General features: G+C 38.0%; 1 protein-coding gene across 1 annotated transcript in view; it reads left to right on the top strand.

The window, feature by feature from the left end:
• Positions 1-22,524, top strand: part of birc6 (baculoviral IAP repeat containing 6) — a 212,235-nt gene that overhangs the window by 46,184 nt on the left and 143,527 nt on the right. Inside the window, 13 exon segments of the mRNA XM_008125474.3 lie at positions 886-1,019; positions 1,854-1,988; positions 2,402-2,589; positions 5,919-6,233; positions 6,607-6,706; positions 7,814-8,028; positions 8,184-8,392; positions 8,636-8,982; positions 12,721-12,940; positions 13,432-13,565; positions 16,643-16,780; positions 20,484-20,614; positions 21,268-21,399. Coding sequence (XP_008123681.2) covers positions 886-1,019; positions 1,854-1,988; positions 2,402-2,589; positions 5,919-6,233; positions 6,607-6,706; positions 7,814-8,028; positions 8,184-8,392; positions 8,636-8,982; positions 12,721-12,940; positions 13,432-13,565; positions 16,643-16,780; positions 20,484-20,614; positions 21,268-21,399 — 2,398 coding nt within the window.

The following is a 22,524-nucleotide window of genomic DNA, read 5'->3' as shown; positions in this document are numbered from 1 at the left end:
TAAAAGAACTAGTAGAAGTAATATCAGAACCACTGGCAATCATCTTTGAGAATTCCTGAACAGGAGAATCCCAGCAGACTGGAGGAGGGAAAATGTTGTCCCCATATCACCAGTGGCAATCCATCTCCTTGGGGAAGAGAATATCCTAGCAGGTACCCTCAGTTGAATTATTATCACCCACACCTGGGCTCGTTGCATTTGTTGTTCAGGCTTCGGGGCACACCACCAGTGGATCTATCTCCCTTCCTGCTCAGCATTCATTGTCGACTGTTGCGGACCCACATGGGCAGCTTCATGAATTCTCTAGGTCAGTAGTTCTCAGCCTGTAGGTCCCTAGGTGTTTTGGCCTACAACTCCCAGAAATCCCAGTCAGTTTACCAGTTGTTAGGATTTCTGGGAGTTGAAGGCCAAAACATTTGGGGACCCACATGTTGAGAACCATTTCCCTAGGTGAATCCCCTCTTTAACTAGAGAGGTCATCCTAGTTTATGCCTTTCCTCTCATCTTCCTCATTATGAGGGTCCTAACCAACATCTAGCAAGACAAGGGGAGGTGCATACTGCTGTTTCCATGGTGGCCGAGACAGTCATGGTTCACCACCCTTCTCCTGCTGTTCAGAGGGAAAGTATTACACATTCTGATCCTGACTTGATCTTTTTTGCTCTTCCGTGATTCATCACCCAGGCCTTGAATCTAAAGCACTTGAAGATCCACAAATTGAGAGCCGCTAACTTAAACCATTCATAGGGCAGATTTTTCCAGTAGATTAGCAATAATCATAAACTTGGATACCAGGTTTTCCTCCTTACCATCTTCTGTTGTGAGGCAGCATATTGAATGGGGTAGCTCTTTAGCATGGATAGTAATTTTTCCTTCTCATTGCAGGTATGGATTATATAGTTCACCTTTTGATCCAGTCCTCTTCGATTTGGAAATGAATGGTTCTTCTTGTAAGAATATATATAATAGCAGCATTGGTGTACAGTCAGATGAAATTGATTTATCTGATGTTCTCTCAGGTATGCACATCTATCCAACAGTACTTCTTGCTTCTTAGTACATATCTGGAATATTTTTAAAAAAATAATCATACAAGTTTATGCAGTAAGCTGATTTCACGATTTTCTGTCATTGAATGCTATTAATATGCTGCATCTATGAGAAACGTGTCATTATGCTCAATATATGGGCTCGGGCTGTGGCGCCAGCTGGAGAGCAACTGCAATGAATCACTCTGACCAGGAGGTTATGAGTTCGAGGCCCGCTCGAAGCCTATGTTTGTTTGTCTTTGTTCTATGTTAAAAAGACATTGAATGTTTGCCTATATGTGTAATGTGATCCGCCCTGAGTCCCCTTCGGGGTGAGAAGGGCGGAATATAAATGCTGTAAATAAATAAATAAATAAATAAATAAATAAATAAATATATATCCAAATGTATGCATTTACTATTCAGAACAGTTTTCTCAAGATGGTGAGTCCACACTTTCATTTAGCTGAGTTCTGGCCCTGCAAAATGGGAGTGGAATAGTGATTTTTTTCTACTTTTCTTAATGTCATTGTGGAGAAATTATTTCTTTATAAATTAAATTATTATAAATTCCTTCCTCTTGGCAAGAACCCTCAAGGATGCACCAGTTTCTTTCACTAAGAGACAGAACTTGGTATATGGTTGTATCTTAGTTTCTGTCTCGTGTTCCTTAGAGGCTAGTACATGGGATGCCACCATCAGTAGGTTTAATGCTGTCATTCTAGATATATTTGTTGGGTTGCTCATGGCAGATATGAAATGCTAATGATCTGATTTCTAATCATAATGAATGTGAATGATGACAGTATTTTCATTCTCATTCAGGGAATGGCAAGATCAGTAGCTGTGCAGCTGCTGAAGGAAGTTTTACTTCTCTCACTGGTCTTTTGGAAGTTGAACCTCTGCACTTTACTTGTGTTTCAACTAGTGATGGAACCAGAATAGAAAGGGACGATGCAAGTACGTTTACTGGTATATACATTTTATTACTTCTTTCTAAACCCAATATACTAGAATGTTATCCTGATAAAGTCCTAGAATGCATCTTTTACCACAATTTGACCCCTTAAACCAGTTGTAACATTAAAATAAAGTGAATAAAGCTCTTTGATCCAAAATTTAAAGCAGTAGTAAAATGTGTGCTAATTTGAATGTTAGTAATTGAGTTACTGCTTGATTTTCATATTCAGTTCTATAAAAGGGTAGCCTTATACAACGAAAAGAAAGCAGTCTCCAATAACTGGTTCTTTTTTAATATTTTTAAAGATTGCTTTCGTCTTATGTATTCATACTCCTAGAGTGCAATGTTTAGTAGAAATCTGTGTGTGCTGCTTTTCTACAAACACTTTTTTTGTTTCTTTGTTTCATGCCAGTGAGTACCTTTGGGGTTACCCCAGCAGTTGGTGGCCTCTCATCTGGGACAGTGGGGGAAGCCTCGACAGCACTGAGTTCAGCGGCCCAGGTAGCTTTGCAGTCTCTATCTCATGCAATGGCCTCAGCAGAGCAACAGCTCCAGGTGCTTCAAGAGAAACAGCAGCAGCTTTTGAAGCTTCAGCAACAGGTTGGAGGCCATCTCTTTCATGATGTCTCTAAACTTCAAAAGCTGAGAGAATAGTTACCACAATGGCAAACATTTCTTTATAAAGCACAAACCAAATCGCTACCAGCAAACACACATCTTTAGGGAAATAGTTTAGAAGACATATCACATGTTACAAACACCACTATGTTGAAAAGGCACATTTTCCCTGAACTGAAAACCTGAAGAATAACATTAACGCTTAGATTTTCACATTCAATTAAAGGGAAAAGTATGTAAAGATGGAGAATTGAGAATTTCTTTCAGCAGCAAACAAGCACACAATTTTCTGTTGTGTAAGAACTTACATGAAGACTCTTAATTGGACTAAAAAAACCATGCTGTAATTTCATCCAGATGCTCAGTATTGGGCCATATTATTTTCACTGGCGAAGCAAGTAATCATACTTTTATCAGAACTCTTGTCGTTTGCGCTTCTGAGATCTCTGCATAGCCCAATTAAACTTAAAGATTTTTTAAAAGTCTGATACTACTGTTAAAGTATATTATTGTGATGTTTATTGATGTCATATTTTTCTTCTAAATAAGCATGCTGAGTATGAGTTAGAAAGATACCTTATTTCTCTCACACACACGCAATTGTCACTTTGAATCACCCTTTTTCCCAATGTACACCTGAAACGGACATTGTGGGAGTGGAAGATTCAGTGCAGATTCAAAAGCTAAACTGCATATGTGAGAAGTTTTCTTGTATTTAGGAATGAAAAATTGCCCACTAATTAGTCTGGAGGGGAAATTAATTGTATTTTAGGGAACCAAAGGGGGCTTTATGGGCCTTATATCCCCATCTCAATATAAAATTGTCACAAACAGATGTGTATGATGTTAGAAAGTTGAGTTGTATATGTAATCGAAGAGTATGCACCTTGTGTTTTTCTGTGCATATGAGATTCTTATAATACATGCAGTCCCCAAGTTACAAACAACTTAAGAGTCTGTAGATTCATTCTTAAGTTGAGTTTGTAAGTTGGTACAGGACCAGCAAAAAGTATATTCTTTGTAATTTGACCAAAAAAGTGCACATTAGAGTTCCTGTGTAATTAGAATCCCTTTTTACAAAGCACCAAAGTCTCCAAGCAATGGAAAGGAAAATCATAGCAATAGATAGCTCTTCCTTCCAAGAGCCTTTCCTGTTTCTTCTGCCCTAGCTTCCTTGGGGCTGTGGAATAAATGCAATTTGATACCACTTTAACAACCCAAGTTCACTGCTATGGGATCCTGGGAGCTGTAGTTTTACAAAGTCTTTCACCTTCTCAGCCAAAGAATGCTGCTGCCTCACGAAATTGCAAATCTCAGCATTGCAAACAGAGCGTTGAGCCAGGACAATTAAAAGTGGTGTCAGTCATGACGGAAAGGTGAGAAGAGGTGGGGAAATACAGGGAGGAAGGAAATATTGGACCTCATCACTAGAGCAGTGTTTCTCAAACTGTGCTCCTCCAGGTGTTATGGACTTCCATCTCCCACAATTCGTAACAGTTGGCAAACTAGCTAAAATTTCTAGGAGCTGAAGTCCAAAACACCTGAAGGAGCACACTTTGAGAAATACTGCTCTAGAGAATCTGTCTGCTTTATATCTGGTTGCTGCCTCCTGCAGAATTTTGGAGTTTATAGTTTAGGGAAAGGCCTTTAAACTGCTATGCCAGAGGTCTTGAGCCTCACTACACTACAAACCCCAGAACTCTGCAGAAGGCAGCAACCGGATTTAAAGAGGAAGAAAAAGATAAAAGGAGGTGGAGAGATCAATAGGAATTAAAAGGGGTTTGGAGAGAGATGGATAGGAAGAAAAGAGAAAAGGAGTTTGGAGAGGTCGATAGGAAGAAAAGGGAAAGGGGGTGGAGAAACACAGAGTACAGTGTTCCCTCACTTATTGCAGGGGTTAGGTTCTAGGACCACCCACAATAAGTGAAAATCCGTAAAGTAGGGACGCTATATTTATTTTAATATTTATACATTATTTTAGTAGTTATACACCATTTTAAGTCTTTATCAACCAATTGTGTGTTGATAAATCGCCTCCTCCTGTTGGTGCTTGGGCTCCTTTTCTCTCCCTTCGGCTTCTCCTTCCTCCCTTCAGCTGTAAACTGTAATTTCTCCTTCTTGGTCTCTGTGGAATCAGCACATATGGTATTGATTACGCCTAAGCAATACCATATGTGCGGATTCCACAGATGACCAGTCGATGGTTATACGTAAGCAACCCATTTTTTCATGATTTATAATAGTCATTTAGAGTTTATTAAAAGACTGCAAAACAGCAAATCCGCGAAAAGTGAACCGCGAAGTAGTGAGGGAACACTGTACAGACACACTTTGGCTCAGTGCTAAGATTTTATGGCGGGATGGGGAGAGGCCTGTTCGTAACTGAGTTTGTAAGTCGAATGTTCGCAACTTGAGGACTGCCTATACAATATACCTTCCTGATCTTAAAAGTTATTTAGGGTCAGCCTTAGTTAATACTTTAATGGGAGATTGCTAATCAGAGCAAGGTGTTCTTGGCTGTACTTCAGGGGAAGGAACTGACAAAACTTTCTCTGAGTATTCCCTACAAAAACTTCATGACACTTATGAAGGTGCCCTAACTTGAAAGCATATACACATATATAAAAGTGTGAATTGAAAATTTATAGGGCATATTTGATTTGAATTTAACCTCCCAGGGCTAAGCATTCTTGGAAATAAAATTCCTTTAATACAATTGTGTGCTGTTCTTCTCCTATCTGGTTCCTCCAGATATTTTGGATTACAGGTTCCATGATTTCTGACATTTGGTCATTGAGGTGGTAACTGATGGAAACTAGTCCAAAAGCATCTGGAGGATATGAGGTTAGAGGAGGCTGTACTGACATCTGTTCTAAAGTGTGCTACTTCAGCTCACATGATTGATACATGATCTGGTCCAGGCCTGTGCAATCTGTGGCTCTTCAGGTCTTTTGGACTTCAGCTACCAGACTATCGGACAAGCTGTTTAGGGCTTCTGGAGTTGGAGCTTTAAACTCCTGCAGAGCCACAGATTGTACAGGCCTGATACACTCTCTCAAAATGACCTGCTGAGTAGATTTTAGGTGAGTTTCTTAATGTTTGTTCTTACAGGTTTTTCCTGCATTATTACCTTTTTTGTGCTCTGTTGCCTTTTTTTGGTAGACATGTTTGATGTGTTTAAAATGGAAGCTGAGGCCCTTTGCTTTTTTGTTCGTTGTGTTCATGCTGCTTGTTGCTCATGCTTGTATTGCTAGTGCCTTTCAGAGCAGTGCTGGCGTACAGTACATATGCTGCTTTTATTTTCCCTGCAGAAAGCAAAGCTGGAAGCAAAACTACACCAGACAACAGCAGCAGCTGCTGCAGCAGCATCAGCAGTTGGCCCTGTTCACAACTCTGTGCCTTCCAACTCAGTAGCAGCCCCAGGGTTCTTCATTCATCCGTCGGATGTCATCCCACCCACTCCTAAAACCACCCCCCTGTTCATGACTCCGCCTCTAACGCCACCCAATGAGGCAGTTTCTGCTGTTATAAATGCAGAGCTTGCACAGCTTTTCCCGGGCTCAGTCATTGATCCTCCACCCGTTAACCTTTCTGCACACAACAAAAATGCAAACAAGTCCAGAACGGTAACTAAAATAAAAGAGCTTTAATGAAATTCCACGATAATTAATGTTAATGAAAGGAACTACTTCGATTGCTAGTGTGCCTGAGTATAGGCAATATGTTTTTTTGAGACAATATTGTTAAAAAATCTTGATCTCCAAATGCCCATATCTGTTAAACCTAAATTTCATATCAGGCTAGTGAAAATAGACACAAGCTCATTAATGCCTTGAAACCTTTTCCATTAGTATGATTATAAACTAATCCATAGTGTAACCAATACGTTTTGCAACCTTGAGTTTCCAAAGGCTGCCTCTTTACTTTTGCATGTGCAATATCTAGTGACTAATACCAGGCGTTATGTATTACATATGGGTTAATGTTACTTTCTTTCAGAATCCACTTGGAACTGGTCTTGCTCTTGCAATATCTCATGCTTCACATTTCCTTCAGCCTCCACCTCATCAGTCCATCATTATAGAAAGAATGCATTCAGGTAAAATGTTAATAATGGGGCTTTTTTAATATTAAGGTTATCTGATATTTTCTACATTCATTCGGTATAATGAGCAGCACCCAAAACAGCTTTGAGGCTTGAGACTATTCTGTAGAATTTCAGAATTTGTTGTTTAAAAGCAGTTTCCTGTGCCATATCACTGTTCGTTCTAGACTCCCAATGTCAGGATTTTTGTAGAACTCCTTTTCCAAGAAACTGGTGTCCTCACATCCTCTGCAGTTGTGAAACTGGTTTTATGGTGTTTTTAAGACTAAATACCTTTTCAACTTCAAATATTTTACCTTTGGACAATCATAGCATGAGAGCCAAATAGGTACAAAGGAAATTGAAAATGTTTAAGCTTGCAGGTCTCCCAAAATACTGTATCAAAGATTGCCTGAATTATACCAGTAATAACTATTGCAGAACAGAAATGCAAAATCAAGCAACTTTTGAATTCACCCTACATATGTTAAGATCACATGAAATTTGTGAATGTTGTCCTCTGCACAGAATATTAGATATTAGATAAGTCTCCAGATAATTTGTGAGTAGGCCCTTGTCTCTGGATGATTTATTATGAAATCACTTGGCAGATGAAGTCAATGTGGGAACCATGTTGGTTTCAGTTGTCTGCAAGTCAGAATAGGAATGTGATTTTCACCAAGGCAAGAGCATGGTAGAATTAATGTGTTCTCCTTTGCCCCTTTTTAAATTTTAAAATTAGGTGTGAAATTAAATTCTGGGGTTTTTTTTTTAGATTTTTGATTATTTAATTCAGTAAAATTAAGCAATTTCTTAAATACTAGACTTTGGATCAAATGTTCTTATTTTTAATGTATATTTCTGGATTAATTTATATTTTCTGCTCCTGTGAGTCAAGGTCTCATTAAAATGATGAAAAAAATGAATTTTATATTACCCCAAACCTAACCATTCTGCACATTGTGACATATTTTAGAGTCTAGTTCTGTCTTCAGTTTTACTCTCTTAGAATAGTATATAAATCTTGCAAATATATGGAAATTCCCAATAGACTATGTAATTTCTATTTCAAGCTAATTGTATTTCTGAGTATTTCATAAGTCCTATTTTTTATATAAAAAGGTGCAAGGAGATTTGTGACCTTGGACTTCGGCAGACCCATATTATTGACAGATGTACTGATTCCAACGTGTGGTGATTTGGCTTCCTTGTCAATTGATATTTGGACACTTGGTGAAGAAGTTGATGGAAGAAGATTAGTGGTTGCTACAGATATCAGCACTCACTCTCTCATTTTGCATGATTTAATACCACCACCAGTTTGCAGATTCATGAAGGTAAAAACAATTCAGTAATTTGGGGGGCTTTTTAAATAAATTGGGTTTTTTTTTGTATGTTCTTCAGAATACATAGATAGCTTTCCATTTTTGCTTGCTCATCATATTTTAAAATAATGAAATACCATTAAAGGCTATATTGTCTTTACCTTTAGATCACAGTTATTGGTCGCTATGGAAGTACAAATGCTAGAGCCAAAATTCCTTTAGGATTTTACTATGGACATACTTACATCCTACCATTGGAAAGTGACTTAAAGATTATGCATGACCCTCTGCGAGGAGAAGTTGACTCTGCAAATCAGCCAGAAATTGATCAACACTTAGCAATGATGATTGCATTACAGGAAGACATACAGTGCAGGTAAAATGAACTATTGCATGTTTTAAACCCTGATTCAATTCATGTTAAAGTTATAAGATAACAGGAGAGCACAAAGTACAACATAAAGAATGTTATTAAAAATATGACCTTTATTCTGCTTACACCATGAATTGTAATCTGTGTGTAAAGTTTAAAGCTTTTTTTCTCTCTTAAGCTTTTAGTAAAATTGCACTTCATGTTGAAATTATTAAGTATGTCATTTTCCCCTTTCAACTCCTACAGGTATAATTTGGCCTGCCATAGACTTGAAACGCTTCTCCAAAGTATTGACCTTCCTCCTCTGAACAGTGCTAACAATGCCCAGTATTTTTTACGAAAGCCAGATAAGGCAGTAGAAGAAGATAGCCGAGTATTCTCTGCTTATCAAGATTGTATCCAACTACAGCTGCAGCTTAATTTGGCACATCATGCTGTTCAGAGACTCAGAGTAGCTCTAGGTGCAAGCAGGAAGATTCTCAAAGAACAACGCGATCCCAAAGAGCTGATTCAGATGTCTTCCACGGAGCAGTTGCGCACTATTATCAGATACCTATTGGATACTTTACTTAGTTTGCTCCATACTTCAAATGGTTAGTATTTTGATCAATATCTGAGAAGCTCATTTACTATTTCATTGCTAATGTCAAAAATGTAGATTACTCATAGTACAAGTGGTGTTTTGGTTATTACTCTTGCTGGACACAAGTTGAATATAAACCCCCTTGCCCCAGCATAAGAATCTTTCCGGAGATATGCCTTCTCCCATATATTCTTAGATTACTTATTGTGAAGAACTCAGACTGCTTGCAATATATATATATATATATATATATATATATATATATATATATATATCTATCTTGTGCAAGTGGTTTGACTTAATAGGATCCTAGCTCAGAATGCTGTATGGAACACTGTGGTCTTCCATTTGCACAGTAGACTTGCTTTAAAAATAGAAATATAAAGTGAAAAGAAAAACAGAACTTCATAAAGAAGTAGGGGAGAGATTAACCACTAGCAGCTGAAGGTCTCATCAAGGTACAGTTTCAGTGTTCATTTGTTTTAGCTTTACAAGTGACATAGGAGCTACAACAGGAGTAGGAACTCTGTAGCCCTCCAGATGTTGGTGAGTGGCAACTCATAGCAGTCCCAACCAGCATGGCCAGTGTGGAGAAATCATGGGAACTGCAAAAAAAAAAAAAAAATTGTAATGCTGCACATTCCTACCCAGAACTACAGAAATAGCTCACCCATTTTGTCCAAGATCTTGTATACAGAGAAAATTGGGTTCTCTTAGCTGTTCAGCCAAGTTACCTAAAATGACATTAGTTTTTGTATATGAAGTCTTAATGGCACCTGTTGACTTAGAATCATAGAATTGGAAGAGACCCCGAGGGCCATCCAATCAACACAATCAGAGTGTTCCCAAAAGATGGCCGTCTTGCCTCTGCTTAAAGATCCCCAGTGAAGGAGACTCTACCACATGTTGGGGCATTGAGTTTGACTGTCAAACATCTTACCATTAGGGCGTGTATTCTAATGTTTAGGTGGAATCTCTTAAGGCAAATCCATTAATTTTGTAAACTTTTATTCGGCAATGAAAACTCAGTGGTATATGCTACATGATTGTCAATTGCTAATCTGCATCATCCACAGAATGAGGAATTGCATTACACTCCCACCTAAGACACATGACTGTTATAGTCATAAAAGTGGGTGAAATTGAGTTTCAGGTATTTTGTTTTCTGCATACACTTCCTATACATTTTGCTCATATTCTACTATGTCATCATATGAAGAGGATTCTACACTTTCTTCTATCTGTATATATAAAAGGGTAATGAAATTTCAGCCTAGGACAAAACAACAAAAATACACATCCCAGAAACACTAAACTTGGCAGCACAACCCCTCATCCATGCCTCTACGTTCATACAACAAAAAGAAAAGAAAAATAAAGTCCTAATTAGAGGGAGAGGAATAATTGTTTTTATCCAATTGCTGCCAGTTAGAAGGCTAAGCTCCGCCCAGTTGGTCTCCTAGCAACCCACTCAGCCCAGGGGACAGACCTCACTTAGGCCTCTTCCACACTGCCTATAAAATACAGATTATCTGATTTTAACTGGATTATATGGCAGTGTAGACTCAAGGCCCTTCCACACAGCTATATAACCCATTTAGAATCTTATATTATCTGCTTTGAACTGGATTATCTTGAGTCTACACTGCCATATAATCCACTTCAGTGTGCATTTTATACAGCTGTGAAGAAGGAGCCTCATATAATCGAGTTCTAAGCAGAGAATATAAGATAATAAGTATACAGTAGAGTCGCACTGATCCAACATAAACAGGCCGGCAGAACGTTGGATAAGTGAATATGTTGGATAATAAGAAGGGATTCAGGAAAAGCCGATTAAACATCAAATTAGGTAATCATTATACAAATTAAGCACCAAAACATCATGTTATACAACAAATTTGACAGAAAAAGTAGTCCAATGCTCGGTAATGCTATGTTGTAATTACTATATTTACAAATTTAGCACCAAAATATCACAATGAATTTAAAACACTGACTACAAAAACATTGACTACTAAAAGGGAGACTGCGTTGGATAATCCAGAACACTTGATAAGCGAATGTTGGATAAGTGAGATTCTACTGTAATATGAAATAATTACTGTGGTAGAATAATGCAGAACAATATAATCTCTAAAACCAAGACAGTAAATAAAGAGCAACACTCTGAAAGCAGGAAATTGGGAAATCCAGAAAGGAAACAATCAGGGCCAGCTAACACCTCCCAAGAAAGGATTCTTCCAGAAAAGAAGCTGAGAAGGGAGTGAAGCAGTGTGTATTACCAAAGTCATTATTATTACTATCATTATTATTATTATTATTATTATTATTATTATTATTATTATTGTGTTGCTGTGAACCGTGAAAATGAATACAATCTGGCTCCAAGTATTCAAAAACACTAAAATCAGAATATATAAACATTAATGTGGTCTAATAAAACAGAACAATACAATCTCTAAAATCAGAACATTAAAGAACAACAGTCTGAAAACGGGAATTCCACACAGGAAACAATCAGGGCCAGCTAACACCTCCCAACAAAGTATTCCCATCACCAAAGTCTGGAAAATCCTCTGTTTTCTGAGGGCCACAGACAGTAGAAGCACATAAAATATCGCAAAGAACACCACTCTGAAAACAAGGGAATTCCAGACAGGAAACAATCAGGGCCATCTAACACCTCCCAACAAAAAATTCACTCAGGGAGGAAACAGCCAGGCTTTAAAGCTGCAAGCCCATTACATGCTAATCATTTTTCCTAATTGCAGCATTCATACTTGTCTCCAACAGACAAAAAAAAAAACAATCAGAAATATTGTATATTCATAAGCTTTAGGAAATAATATCCCCTGATGGCGCAGCGTGTTAAAGCGCTGAGGTGCTGACCTTCTGGACTGAAAGGTCACAGGTTTGAATTGGGGGAGCGGAGAGAGCCCCCACTGTTAGCCCCAGCATCTGCCAATCCTAAAGTTCAAAAACATGCAAATGAGAGTAGATGAATAGGTACTGCTCCAGCGGGAAGGTAACGGCGCGCCATGCAGTCATGCCACATGACCTTGGAGGGAGTCTATGGACAACGCCGGCTCTTCGGCTTAGAAATGGAGATGAGCACCAACCCTCCCGAGTTGGTCACGACTGAATTTAATGTCAGGGGAAAACTTTTACCCTTTACCTTAACCACCACCAATTCCTCAATACTTTATTTCCCATACCACCATACTTCACCACAGCAATGTGTGGCCGGGCACAGCTAGTCTAATATAGTAATTAACAGTTTGGCCAAGGCCATTAAATACAAGAAAAGGAGAGAGGAGTCAACAGTCAAAGCACCATAAAGCCACCTGATTCCTATCTCTGGGACCGACTGAACAGGACATAACTTTTTTGTGTAGAATGTTTTGTATCCAGGTCAGCTTTTAGAATTGATGACTTTTTTTAAAAAAGGCTGTAAGAGAGTACTACATGGTTTTATATAGTACGGTTTAATTTTTAAGCATATGTTTTAAAATGTGTTAATATGGCCAATAGCTTAAATGTTTTTAATTATGTAGTAAACTTATCTTAATTTGTGTACTACCTTGAATGAATTTCAATCTTGGGGAAATGGTGGGATATAAGTCAAATTTACAACAAAAATAATAATGCAGCCCATTAATAATGCAGATAGATTGCTGCTCTGTGTATCCAAGCATGATTATATAGAGTACTATCATTTAATTTAATTGATTCTTATCTCTTTAAGGGCACTCTGTTCCTGTGGTTCTACAAAGTACATTTCATGCTCAGGCTTGTGAAGAATTATTTAAGCACTTGTGTATTAGTGGAACCCCTAAGATACGTCTGCACACAGGCCTTCTACTTGTTCAGCTATGCGGTGGAGAAAGATGGTGGGGACAGTTTCTTTCAAATGTTCTCCAAGAATTGTATAATTCAGAGCAACTTCTAATTTTTCCACAAGACAGGTACTGTTAAGATGTGTAATCTTCCTTGTTTTAGGTAATTAGCAGTTGGAATGATGCTAAATTTAGTACTGGAACTGAAGAGGAATAGACAAAAGATGTATAGGCTTCTGGAATGTTTTTCAGATCTATTTGCTACCAACAATATTAAATTTCTGGATTCATCAGGATTAGTTTATTTAATTTATTGGGATTAATAGCTTCCAAGTGTTGTTAACACAGTTACTTTAAAATGTTGATTTATATATTGGCTTATTTGGCTGAGGATGTTTACAAATTGTTGCTGACATTACAAGTGTTGCTCAGTTTGTTGAACACTACATAGTAGCATTTACTTTTTAACTATTGCAGAATAAGAAGTATAAAAATATTGAATATTTGGATTAAATGTTTTACTTCCCAGTTCAGTTGTGCAGATTCTCAGTTGAGGTATTGCTGCCTTAAATACTCTTAAGTCACAACTAACAGTCTTTGAAAAATGTCTTTAAATTTAGAGTCTTCATGTTGCTTTCTTGCATTGGCCAAAGATCACTGAGCAACACTGGTGTACTGGAAAGTTTGCTGAATCTCTTGGATACCTTGTTGTCTCCACTTCAGCCCCAATTACCTGCCCATAGATGCACGGAAGGTAATGTTGATTTCTAAAGATGGCATTAAATAGTTGTCATTGTGCAACATAATGATAAGACAGTATCTTACTGAAGCCTCGTAAGGTGAAAAGCTCAACTAGCATGGCTGTGCTGTAGCCTCTTGCAGTTCTGTGTAGACTAGCAAGTTCCTTAATGCCTGGCTCAGAGAGAACCTCAGAGCTAAGGTACTGTCAAAGGAGTGGCTTTGAAAATCATGTGTGCTTTGGTGTTAAGGAAATCACTGGATACCTGCCTCTTTCCAGCAATGGCTGACAGAAATAACAAATCGGCATTTACCGTTGGCACGTCTCTTGTAGTTTCACAAGAGGATCTTGGATGCTTCTACAAGTTCTGACACTGGCAAATCTCATGCTAATCCCTTGCATGATCAGTTTCATTTAATAAGATCTTGAGTTAGATTTGATCACTCTTGTAATTCATTCTGAGTGCTGGGTAGACACCATCTCCCCAACAAAAGTTCTGAAGCATTATTGGCAATTTCTGTGCCCCCAGAACTGCCCCATGTACTACTATTTCTTTTTTAAAAGAGAGGGAATAGTACATGGCTCTTGGAACTGCAGGAATGCCCTTGAGGGCTGCAAGGGGTTGTGAGCCATATTTTTCAACCCCTGTGTTAGAGGTTCAAATTGAAATAATACTTTTCTGATTTCTAATTGTACTTTGATTAACTATTGAACAATAAATATAATTGTGCCTTGAATTTAGGGTTTTGTGTGTGTGTGTGTGTACAGAGCTCTTCGTAATAAAAATAATAGTAACAACAACAACAACAACTTTATTTATATCCCTTCCCATTTCCCAACCAGGGACTCGGAGCGGCTTATAGTAATAAAAATATAGTAGATAACATAAAACAAAATAAGTAACATATCAAATTTAAAACAATCACAAAATTAACACAATACAGCTGTCACATCAGTGGGCAATCTATATATATAAAAGAGTGATGGCATCAGGGCAGCGGACAAAACAAAAAAACTACAGACCCTCCAACCTCGAAATTTGACAACACAACCCATCATCCACGCCTCTAGGTTGATACAACAAAAAGAAAAGAAAAATAAAGTCCTAATTAGAGAGAGAGGAATAATTGTTTTTATCCAATTGCTGCCAGTTACAAGGCTAAGTTCCGCCCTAAGGTTAGCAGATACCCCTAAGGATCATCCAGTTCAACTTCCTTATATCATGCAGGAGGACACAATCCAACCACTCCTGACAGATGGCCATCCAATATCTGCACAATAATAACACACATCGAATCATAGCATCAGACAGTTAGGAGACACCCCTAAAGGCCATCCAGCCCAACCCAATTCTGCCATGCAGGACACAAGCCAAGCACTCCCAACAGATGGCCACCCAGCCTCTCAATACTAATAATAATAATAATAATAATAATAATAATAATAATATCATCATACAATCCTAAGGTTTGGAGTGACCCCTAAGGATCATCCAGATCAACTTCCTTCTACCATGCAAGAGGACACAATCTAAGCACTCCTGACAGATGGCCATCCAGCCTCTACATAGTGATGATGATAATGATGATAATAATAATAATAATAATAATAATAATAATAATAATAATAATAATAATAGAAGCATAGAATCCAAGAGTTTGGAGAGACCCCTAAGGGACATCCAGCCCAACCCTTTCTACTATGCAGCAGGACACAATCCAAGCATTCACAACACATGGACAACGTATAAATACTATACAATACTACACAGGGACATAGACCCCCTCTACCCTCACCACTTTCACAGTACACAAACAACCAAATGCATACTAAACATAAAGACAACCATACAAGAGACATTCAATACCACCACTACCTCAACAATTTCTCACCAACACCACCAGACAATGCCACAGCAACGCGTGGCCGGGCACAGCTAGTTATTATATAAAACAGTGTGAACAACAATTTCAAACCATTGCACTAATAAAGTTAATTATTAAAGTTAATTAGAATTCATTTGGAAGTTATTAAGAATTCTTACATTTCGCCATTGTTGAAAGCCTGTTTAAAAAGCCAAGTTTTCAATTCCTTCCTAGAGGACATGAGTGTGGGTGCTTGTCTAATCTCTCTGGGGAGGGTGTTCCAAAGCTGGAGGGCCACTAACGAGAAGGCCCCCTGCCTCATCCCCACCAACCACGCTTGTGACAGAAGTGGGGCTGTGAGGAGAGCCTCCCCGGAGGATCTTAAAGCACAAACAGGTTCATAAGGGAAGATGCAGTTGTGTAAACAGACTTGACCCGAACCATGTAGGGCTTTGTAGATAATAACCTGCACTTTGAATTGGGCCCAGAAGCATATAGGCAGCCAGTGAAGCTGCTTTAATAGGGAGGTGGTACATTCCCTATAGCTCGCACCTGGCTGCAGCTCTTTATACTAATTGAAGGTTCCGAGCCATCTTCAGAGGCAGCCCCACATAGAGTGCATTGCAGTAATCCATATGAGATGTAACTAAAGCATGCATTCTGAGAGAACTGAGTTGGCAACTCCTTTCTTATTTCATTGAATGCGGTTCTCTTGAACTTTGCTGCAATCTTTAGTGGAGAAATGTGGGGGGCTGCAATAGAAATGGTGACTGAAAACCTGTATGACAAAGACACTGAATCCAAAAAGTATAGTTCTGTCTCTGATGTCTAAATACTGATGTCTAAATATTGAGATCACATTTACATAAACATTTTGCGTGTAACAATGGGTGTGGAATCTAGTCAGCAGTAACAATTATAGCCATTGTGTTATAGATGGGTTTATTGTAATATTATTAATCTCAGAAAGGTGCATTGAAGTTTTCTTTTTTAAAAACCCATTTCAGACACATTTTTATGACATTAAACATACTAGCGTTAATTTCATTTTTATGTTGACATGCATCCCTTACCTCTCTTCATTGAAGTTGTATTTCCTTTTAGGGAGAAAATATTATTCAGAAGAAACGTTTTCTTATGATGAAACACACACACACATATGTTCATATCACTTCAAACCTTTCCTACTTTAACCAAAATTCCTTAACCAAATCATTTATTTTTAAGGTGTTCTGGATATTCCTATGATTAGCTGGGTTGTAATGCTAGTTTCCAGGCTTTTAGACTGTGTTGCAACCGTAGAAGATGAAGCAGCTACAGCTAAGAAGCTTTTGAATGGAAAAGAGAGGGAGAGATTCTTGACAGGTATGGTATATAATATTTAATTCTAACAGCAGATGTTGTTTATTTATCTAATATCATACACTTTTAAATATACAAAAGGCAAAGATTGGTTTTGCACAGAATAATAAAGCAGAATGCTTTCACACAAAATCATTTGGGAGATTTTGATTTATCCTAATCATGTTGCTTGCTAATATATGGAATCTATTCATTCCCGCTAATGCTCATCCCCACTAACAAAGTAATCAGAAGCTGAACACAAACCTTATCTTATGGACCTGGGGTAATCTTTTCATAGCAGACTATCTATCTATCTATCTATCTATCTATCTATCTATCTATCTATCTATCTATCTCTATATAAAAGGATAAAAAAAAATTCGGCCTAGGACAAAACAACAAAACTACACATCTCAGAAACACTAAACTTGGCAAAACAACCCCTCATCCATGCCTCTACGTTCATACAACAAAAAGAAAAGAAAAATAAAGTCCTAATTAGAGGGAGAGGAATAATTGTTTTTTATCCAATTGTTGCCAGTTAGAAGGCTAAACACTGCTCTCTTGGTCTCCTAGCAACTTACTCAGCCCAGGGGACAGGCACAGTTAGGCCTCAGGCCTCTTCTACACTGCCTATAAGATACAGATTATCTGATTTTAACTGGATTATATGGCAGCGTAGACTCAAGGCCCTTCCACACAGCTATATTACCCATTTATAATCTTATGTTATCTGCTTTGAACTGGATTATCTTGAGTCCACACTGCTAGATAATTTACTTCAGTGTGCATTTTATACAGTTGTGTAGAAGGGGCCTCATATAATCGAGTTCTAAGCAGATAATATAAGATTATAAATACAGTATCTCTGAAGCAGGTTTGGAATAGGATGACTCAACCTCTCCTTCTTATCTCCTGTCTTTGAAGACCTAATAGCACATAGGCCATAGATTATTTGGATTCAGCTATTGCTGAGGGTTTTTCTAATAGTAAATTATTTAGTATGTTATAGCTGTGCTCTGCCACGCATTGCTGTGGCTTATGGGAATCATTTGTTGACCAGGTGGAATAGCAGTGCATTTGCAGCCTTAAAGCCTGCCCTGCATTGCCTTGCAACCTTAAAGCCTGGCCGTTTTTTTCTTATGCGAATCCTTGTTTGGTGAGCTGGAATACAATGGAATAGGCTTGCTGCTTGGACGGCTGGGTACTTGCGTTCTGGGGGAATGGTTTTTTGACCAATTTGAATTGCACTGAATCGCCTCGCTGCTTCAAAGCCTGGCGCTTTCTGTATAGGGGCATCCTTCCTTGGGCAGGTTGAATGGGATGGAGTAACCTTGTGACTTCAAAACCTGAGGGTTTTCTATCTAGGGGAAATCTTGGTTGGCCAGATTGAACAGCACTGAATAGCATTGCTGCTTGCAAGCCTGGCTGCTTTCTACCTTGTGGAATTCTTGGTTGGCCAGGTTGAATAGCAGTAAATAGTCTCAGTGCAGCAAGTATGAATGCGGCAATTAGTCACCTTGATTAGCATTTAATGACCTTGTAGCTTCAAAGCCTGGCTGCTTTCTGCCTGGGGGAATCCTTTGTTGGGAGGTGTTAGCTGGCCCTGGTTGTTTCCTTTTTGGAATTCCCTGTTTTCAGAGTATTGCTCTTTATTGACTGCCCTGATTTTAGAGATTATATTGTTCTGTATTATTATAGTAATTATTATATATTACATGTATAATCTTATATTATCTGCTTGTTGTTACTGGATTATATGAGGCCTGTTCTACACAGCTGTATACAATCCACACTGAAATGGATTATATGGCAGTGTGGACTCAAGATAATCCAGTTCAAAGCAGATAATATTATTTATTATTATTTATTTACATCATTTATATTCCGCCCTTCTCACCCCGAAGGGGACTCAGGGCGGATCACATTACACATATTAGGCAAACATATTGTGCCTTTTTTTTTTAACACAGCACAAAGACGAACAACATAGCTCCGAGCGGGCCTCGAACTTATGACCTCCTGGTCAGTGACTCATTGCTCTCCCGTCTGCGCCACAGCCCCGGGCCTAATATAAGATTATAAATGGGTTATATAGGTGTATGGCAGGGCCTTGAGTCTACACTGCCATATAATCGAGTTCAAATCAGATAATTTGTATTTTATAAATTATATGTGTGGAAGAGGCCTGAGTAAAGAAGCCCTCAGCTCCATTGTGGCTGAGTGGGTTGCTAGGAGATGAAGTGGGCAGGGCATACCCTTCTAACTGGCAGCTAGGGGAAAAACGGCTTTTCCTGGTCCTCTAATTTGGACTTTATTTTTCTAGGTTTTTTTTTGTTTTATTTGAAAGACATATTTTGGATGATTATGTCTTTTGTGGCCAAATTTGGTGTGATTTGGTTCAGTGGTTTTGTTGTTTACTCCATAGTAAAATGCACATTACATTTATATATATATATATATATAGATTACTTCATTTCCTTATAGGTTTAAATCATTCTTGCCTTGTACTTAACTTTTTTGCTATGATGTTTGTCAGCCTCAGCAGAACCCCCTGATTCTGAAATTAGATTTAAACAAATTCCCAGTTCCCAATTCAGGAAAATTTATTTCCAATAGTATTCAACAGACTTCTCCAGCAATTTCCCCTTCTCTTCAGAAAAAAGGAGAAATTCTTTTGCCCAGAAACTTTATTTCTTTTTACTTCATCTTATGAATAAATAAAATGCCACTGGTAAATATCCCATCACACTGCTCTCAACAACACTTCTTAAACCATGTAAGATCTTTCACATACTGGTATGTTAAATAAGTAACATATCCGTGAAAGTGTGTAGAAGACTTTGTTGGTGCAAGGCAATCCAGCAAGAAAGTACATATATTGAGGTATGAACATTCCTTCACATTAGCATCAGTATTGGTTTGAGCCCAGTAACAACAATGTTCATTCATCTCGCAATTCCTGATTAGAGACAGAGTTTTGTGTCCTCACCCTTCTTACCCAGTTCAAGTAATGCTGGTATAAAGAAGATATCAAGTATCTCACTTTAAATCCACAGAGACCTTGTTTTTCTCTTTTCCCTCCAAGTCTCGTGATATGATATTTCTCTTCAGGGTGTCTAGGGGCTTACAGTGCCACTCACATGCCTAGGCTGTGCCAGTTCACAGTGCACTTAACCAAGCAACAGCCATTTCAGCATCCTCCTTCATTAATGTGCCACTTGCAGAGATCTGCAGGACTTTCGCTTGGAGATATCCTTTGTCTCTTTCATTTAGACACTGCACATGGACAAATACATCTTAGCAGTGCAGTGTTTGGGAGGAGGTCAAGAGTTTTAGTGGGTCAGCTGTGGCTTTTCCATGGTTAACTGCTGCCTAGCTTCTCTTAGATCCTGTGGGCTCCTTCTATAAGTATTTACTATAAAGGCTTATTCTATACTGCAGTGAAGGAAGCATCCATGGCCATGTCATAGTGTCATGGCCATTCAATCTAAAATTACACTCATTCAGCTTACAGTCCCATGTATTCCTAGTCAGATACTTTTGCCTCACAATTTCATGTTTCTTACTGCAATCACATTGCAGCCACTTGATCAGTGGTGATACACAATATATATACTTTTTAAGAATAATAGTATTCCATACTTATTTTCTGTGCAGTGGGTGTTGGTTTCCATGGGGAAGTACCTTTGCAGGTGTTAAGTGATGTTTTCTCTTCCCTTAGGAAATCAGTGGAGCTTCATCAATAATAATCTACATACACAGAGCCTCAACAGGTCTGCAAAAAGCAACAGCAGTTTAGATAGATTATATTCTAGAAAACAGATCAGAAAACAGCTTGTTCATCACAAGCAGGTAATTCCATGTTCAAAGTTGTGATCTCAGTTCTCTATATTTTGTGGTGTCAAATGTGTTAGCTCTGAAATGTCTGAAGTTTATGTGCAAATTCTTGAGTGCATTGGTAGAAAGTGACAAATCGGAGGAAATTCCAGGTGCCTGGCTTTCCTGCAGAAACTATGAACCTAAGCAAAATTTACACAAGTCTGACAGATATTGACAATACAATAATTGCAGACAAGGGACCTGAGGAGATCCTGTATACACTCTGCCAGGTGGAATAGCAGATTTCTACCACCTGGGTAGAAGAGAATCTCATATGAGACTGAATCTATGGTGGGAGGAACGTGCCAAAACTGTTGAGGAGCCACTAATGTGTTTGTGGCAGTAAATTGTACTATCTCAATGTCCAGACACTTGGCATTGAGGGAATACACATCGTTTCTCTGCTGCTATTCACAGTCTGTGAAAGTTTGCCAGTTTCTGCAACCTTAAAGCTGCTATTTAAACTGGTTTTTCATTCAGTTCTGTTGGCAGCCTTTTAAAAGTTTTATAAACATTATAAAATATAAAATTTGAAGACTTTAACTTGACCATCATATGAGAGTACATATCTATTTTACAACTAATTGCTTATATTTTCATATACTTCTGTTAACATTTTCTTTTAGCAACTTAACTTATTAAAAGCAAAACAGAAGGCTTTGGTGGAACAGATGGAAAAAGAGAAAATACAAAGCAACAAAGGATCATCCTATAAACTTTTAGTAGAACAGGCAAAACTAAAACAGGCCACGTCAAAGGTATGATGTTCTGCAATTATCTTTATTGTCTTTGGCAGAAAGATCGGTTTCTGCAAATTCAAATATGTTCTGGGTTCAGTTTTTTCACAAAAAATTGGTTCCGCTGTGCCTCTTAAGGGCCTAATCTGCTTTTTCAATCACTTGATGTATATGTGATTTTGGAACTCCTCATTCATTATTCTTATATCGGCACCTGTTAGTTCCTCATAGTAAAAACTGCCTTGGGGACTTACCTGGTGTGTTGCTTTTTTATGATCAATAATCCACAGCATTGTTTTTGAATCTGCTTGTATAGTGCAAAATATGGCAATATATGAAAGATACATTTAAAAGATTTTGATCATTCTTCCTTCCATCTTATTGTTTTATGACTAAGATCCTTTCATGTACACTGCTGGTTTCAAGAGCCTCAAAAGATGTGGACTTTTATTTCTTAAACAGAGATTCCCTCCATTCTCTATCTGCATTAACAGTGGATGAATGCTGTTCAAGAAATACAGGTGCAATCTGCCAGTCAACCTTTAAGACTTCTACTGTGCCTAAACTAGTTTTTAGATTTCAGATTCAGTTAATCTACTAAGAAGTGCTAAAATATACATCATATTTAGGAATTCTGTTAAGTTGCCACTTATTTCAGGTCTTCATGTTATTAACTTTGTTTTAAACCAACTGATTTTCCCCAATCTTCAAATCTACCTCCTTCCCTTAGAGCAATGTTTAGAATATATAAAAACAAAATGAAAGTATACTATTGTATTATTTCAGAGAAGCTAGATAGCATATCTACAATATTGTCTGCCTTAAAAGCGATGCAGCTCATGCAAGCTAGAATCTCCAATTGTGTCTGCTGCCACTATACATTCAGAATCATCAGATTGAGCGTGTATTCTATTTACTCTTTCTTGCATGTTGTATTCAGTGATTGTTTTTAATAGTTATTAACTCTCCTTGTGTTAGAGTATCAGTACTAGAGAATTGACAGACATTTTATACAAATTTACTTTGGAGGAAAAACCAGAATTGCTTCTTTATTGTTAGTGAATATCTGTGAAGATTACTGGTTGGCAGCTAGAATAGTCAAATAAAGCCAAAAATGGGATCACTGTCTCTCCAATATATATATAT

Source organism: Anolis carolinensis, chromosome 1 (genome assembly GCF_035594765.1).
Source record: "Anolis carolinensis isolate JA03-04 chromosome 1, rAnoCar3.1.pri, whole genome shotgun sequence".
NCBI lineage: Eukaryota > Metazoa > Chordata > Lepidosauria > Squamata > Dactyloidae > Anolis > Anolis carolinensis.
This window is presented reverse-complemented; position numbering and strand designations above follow the sequence as displayed.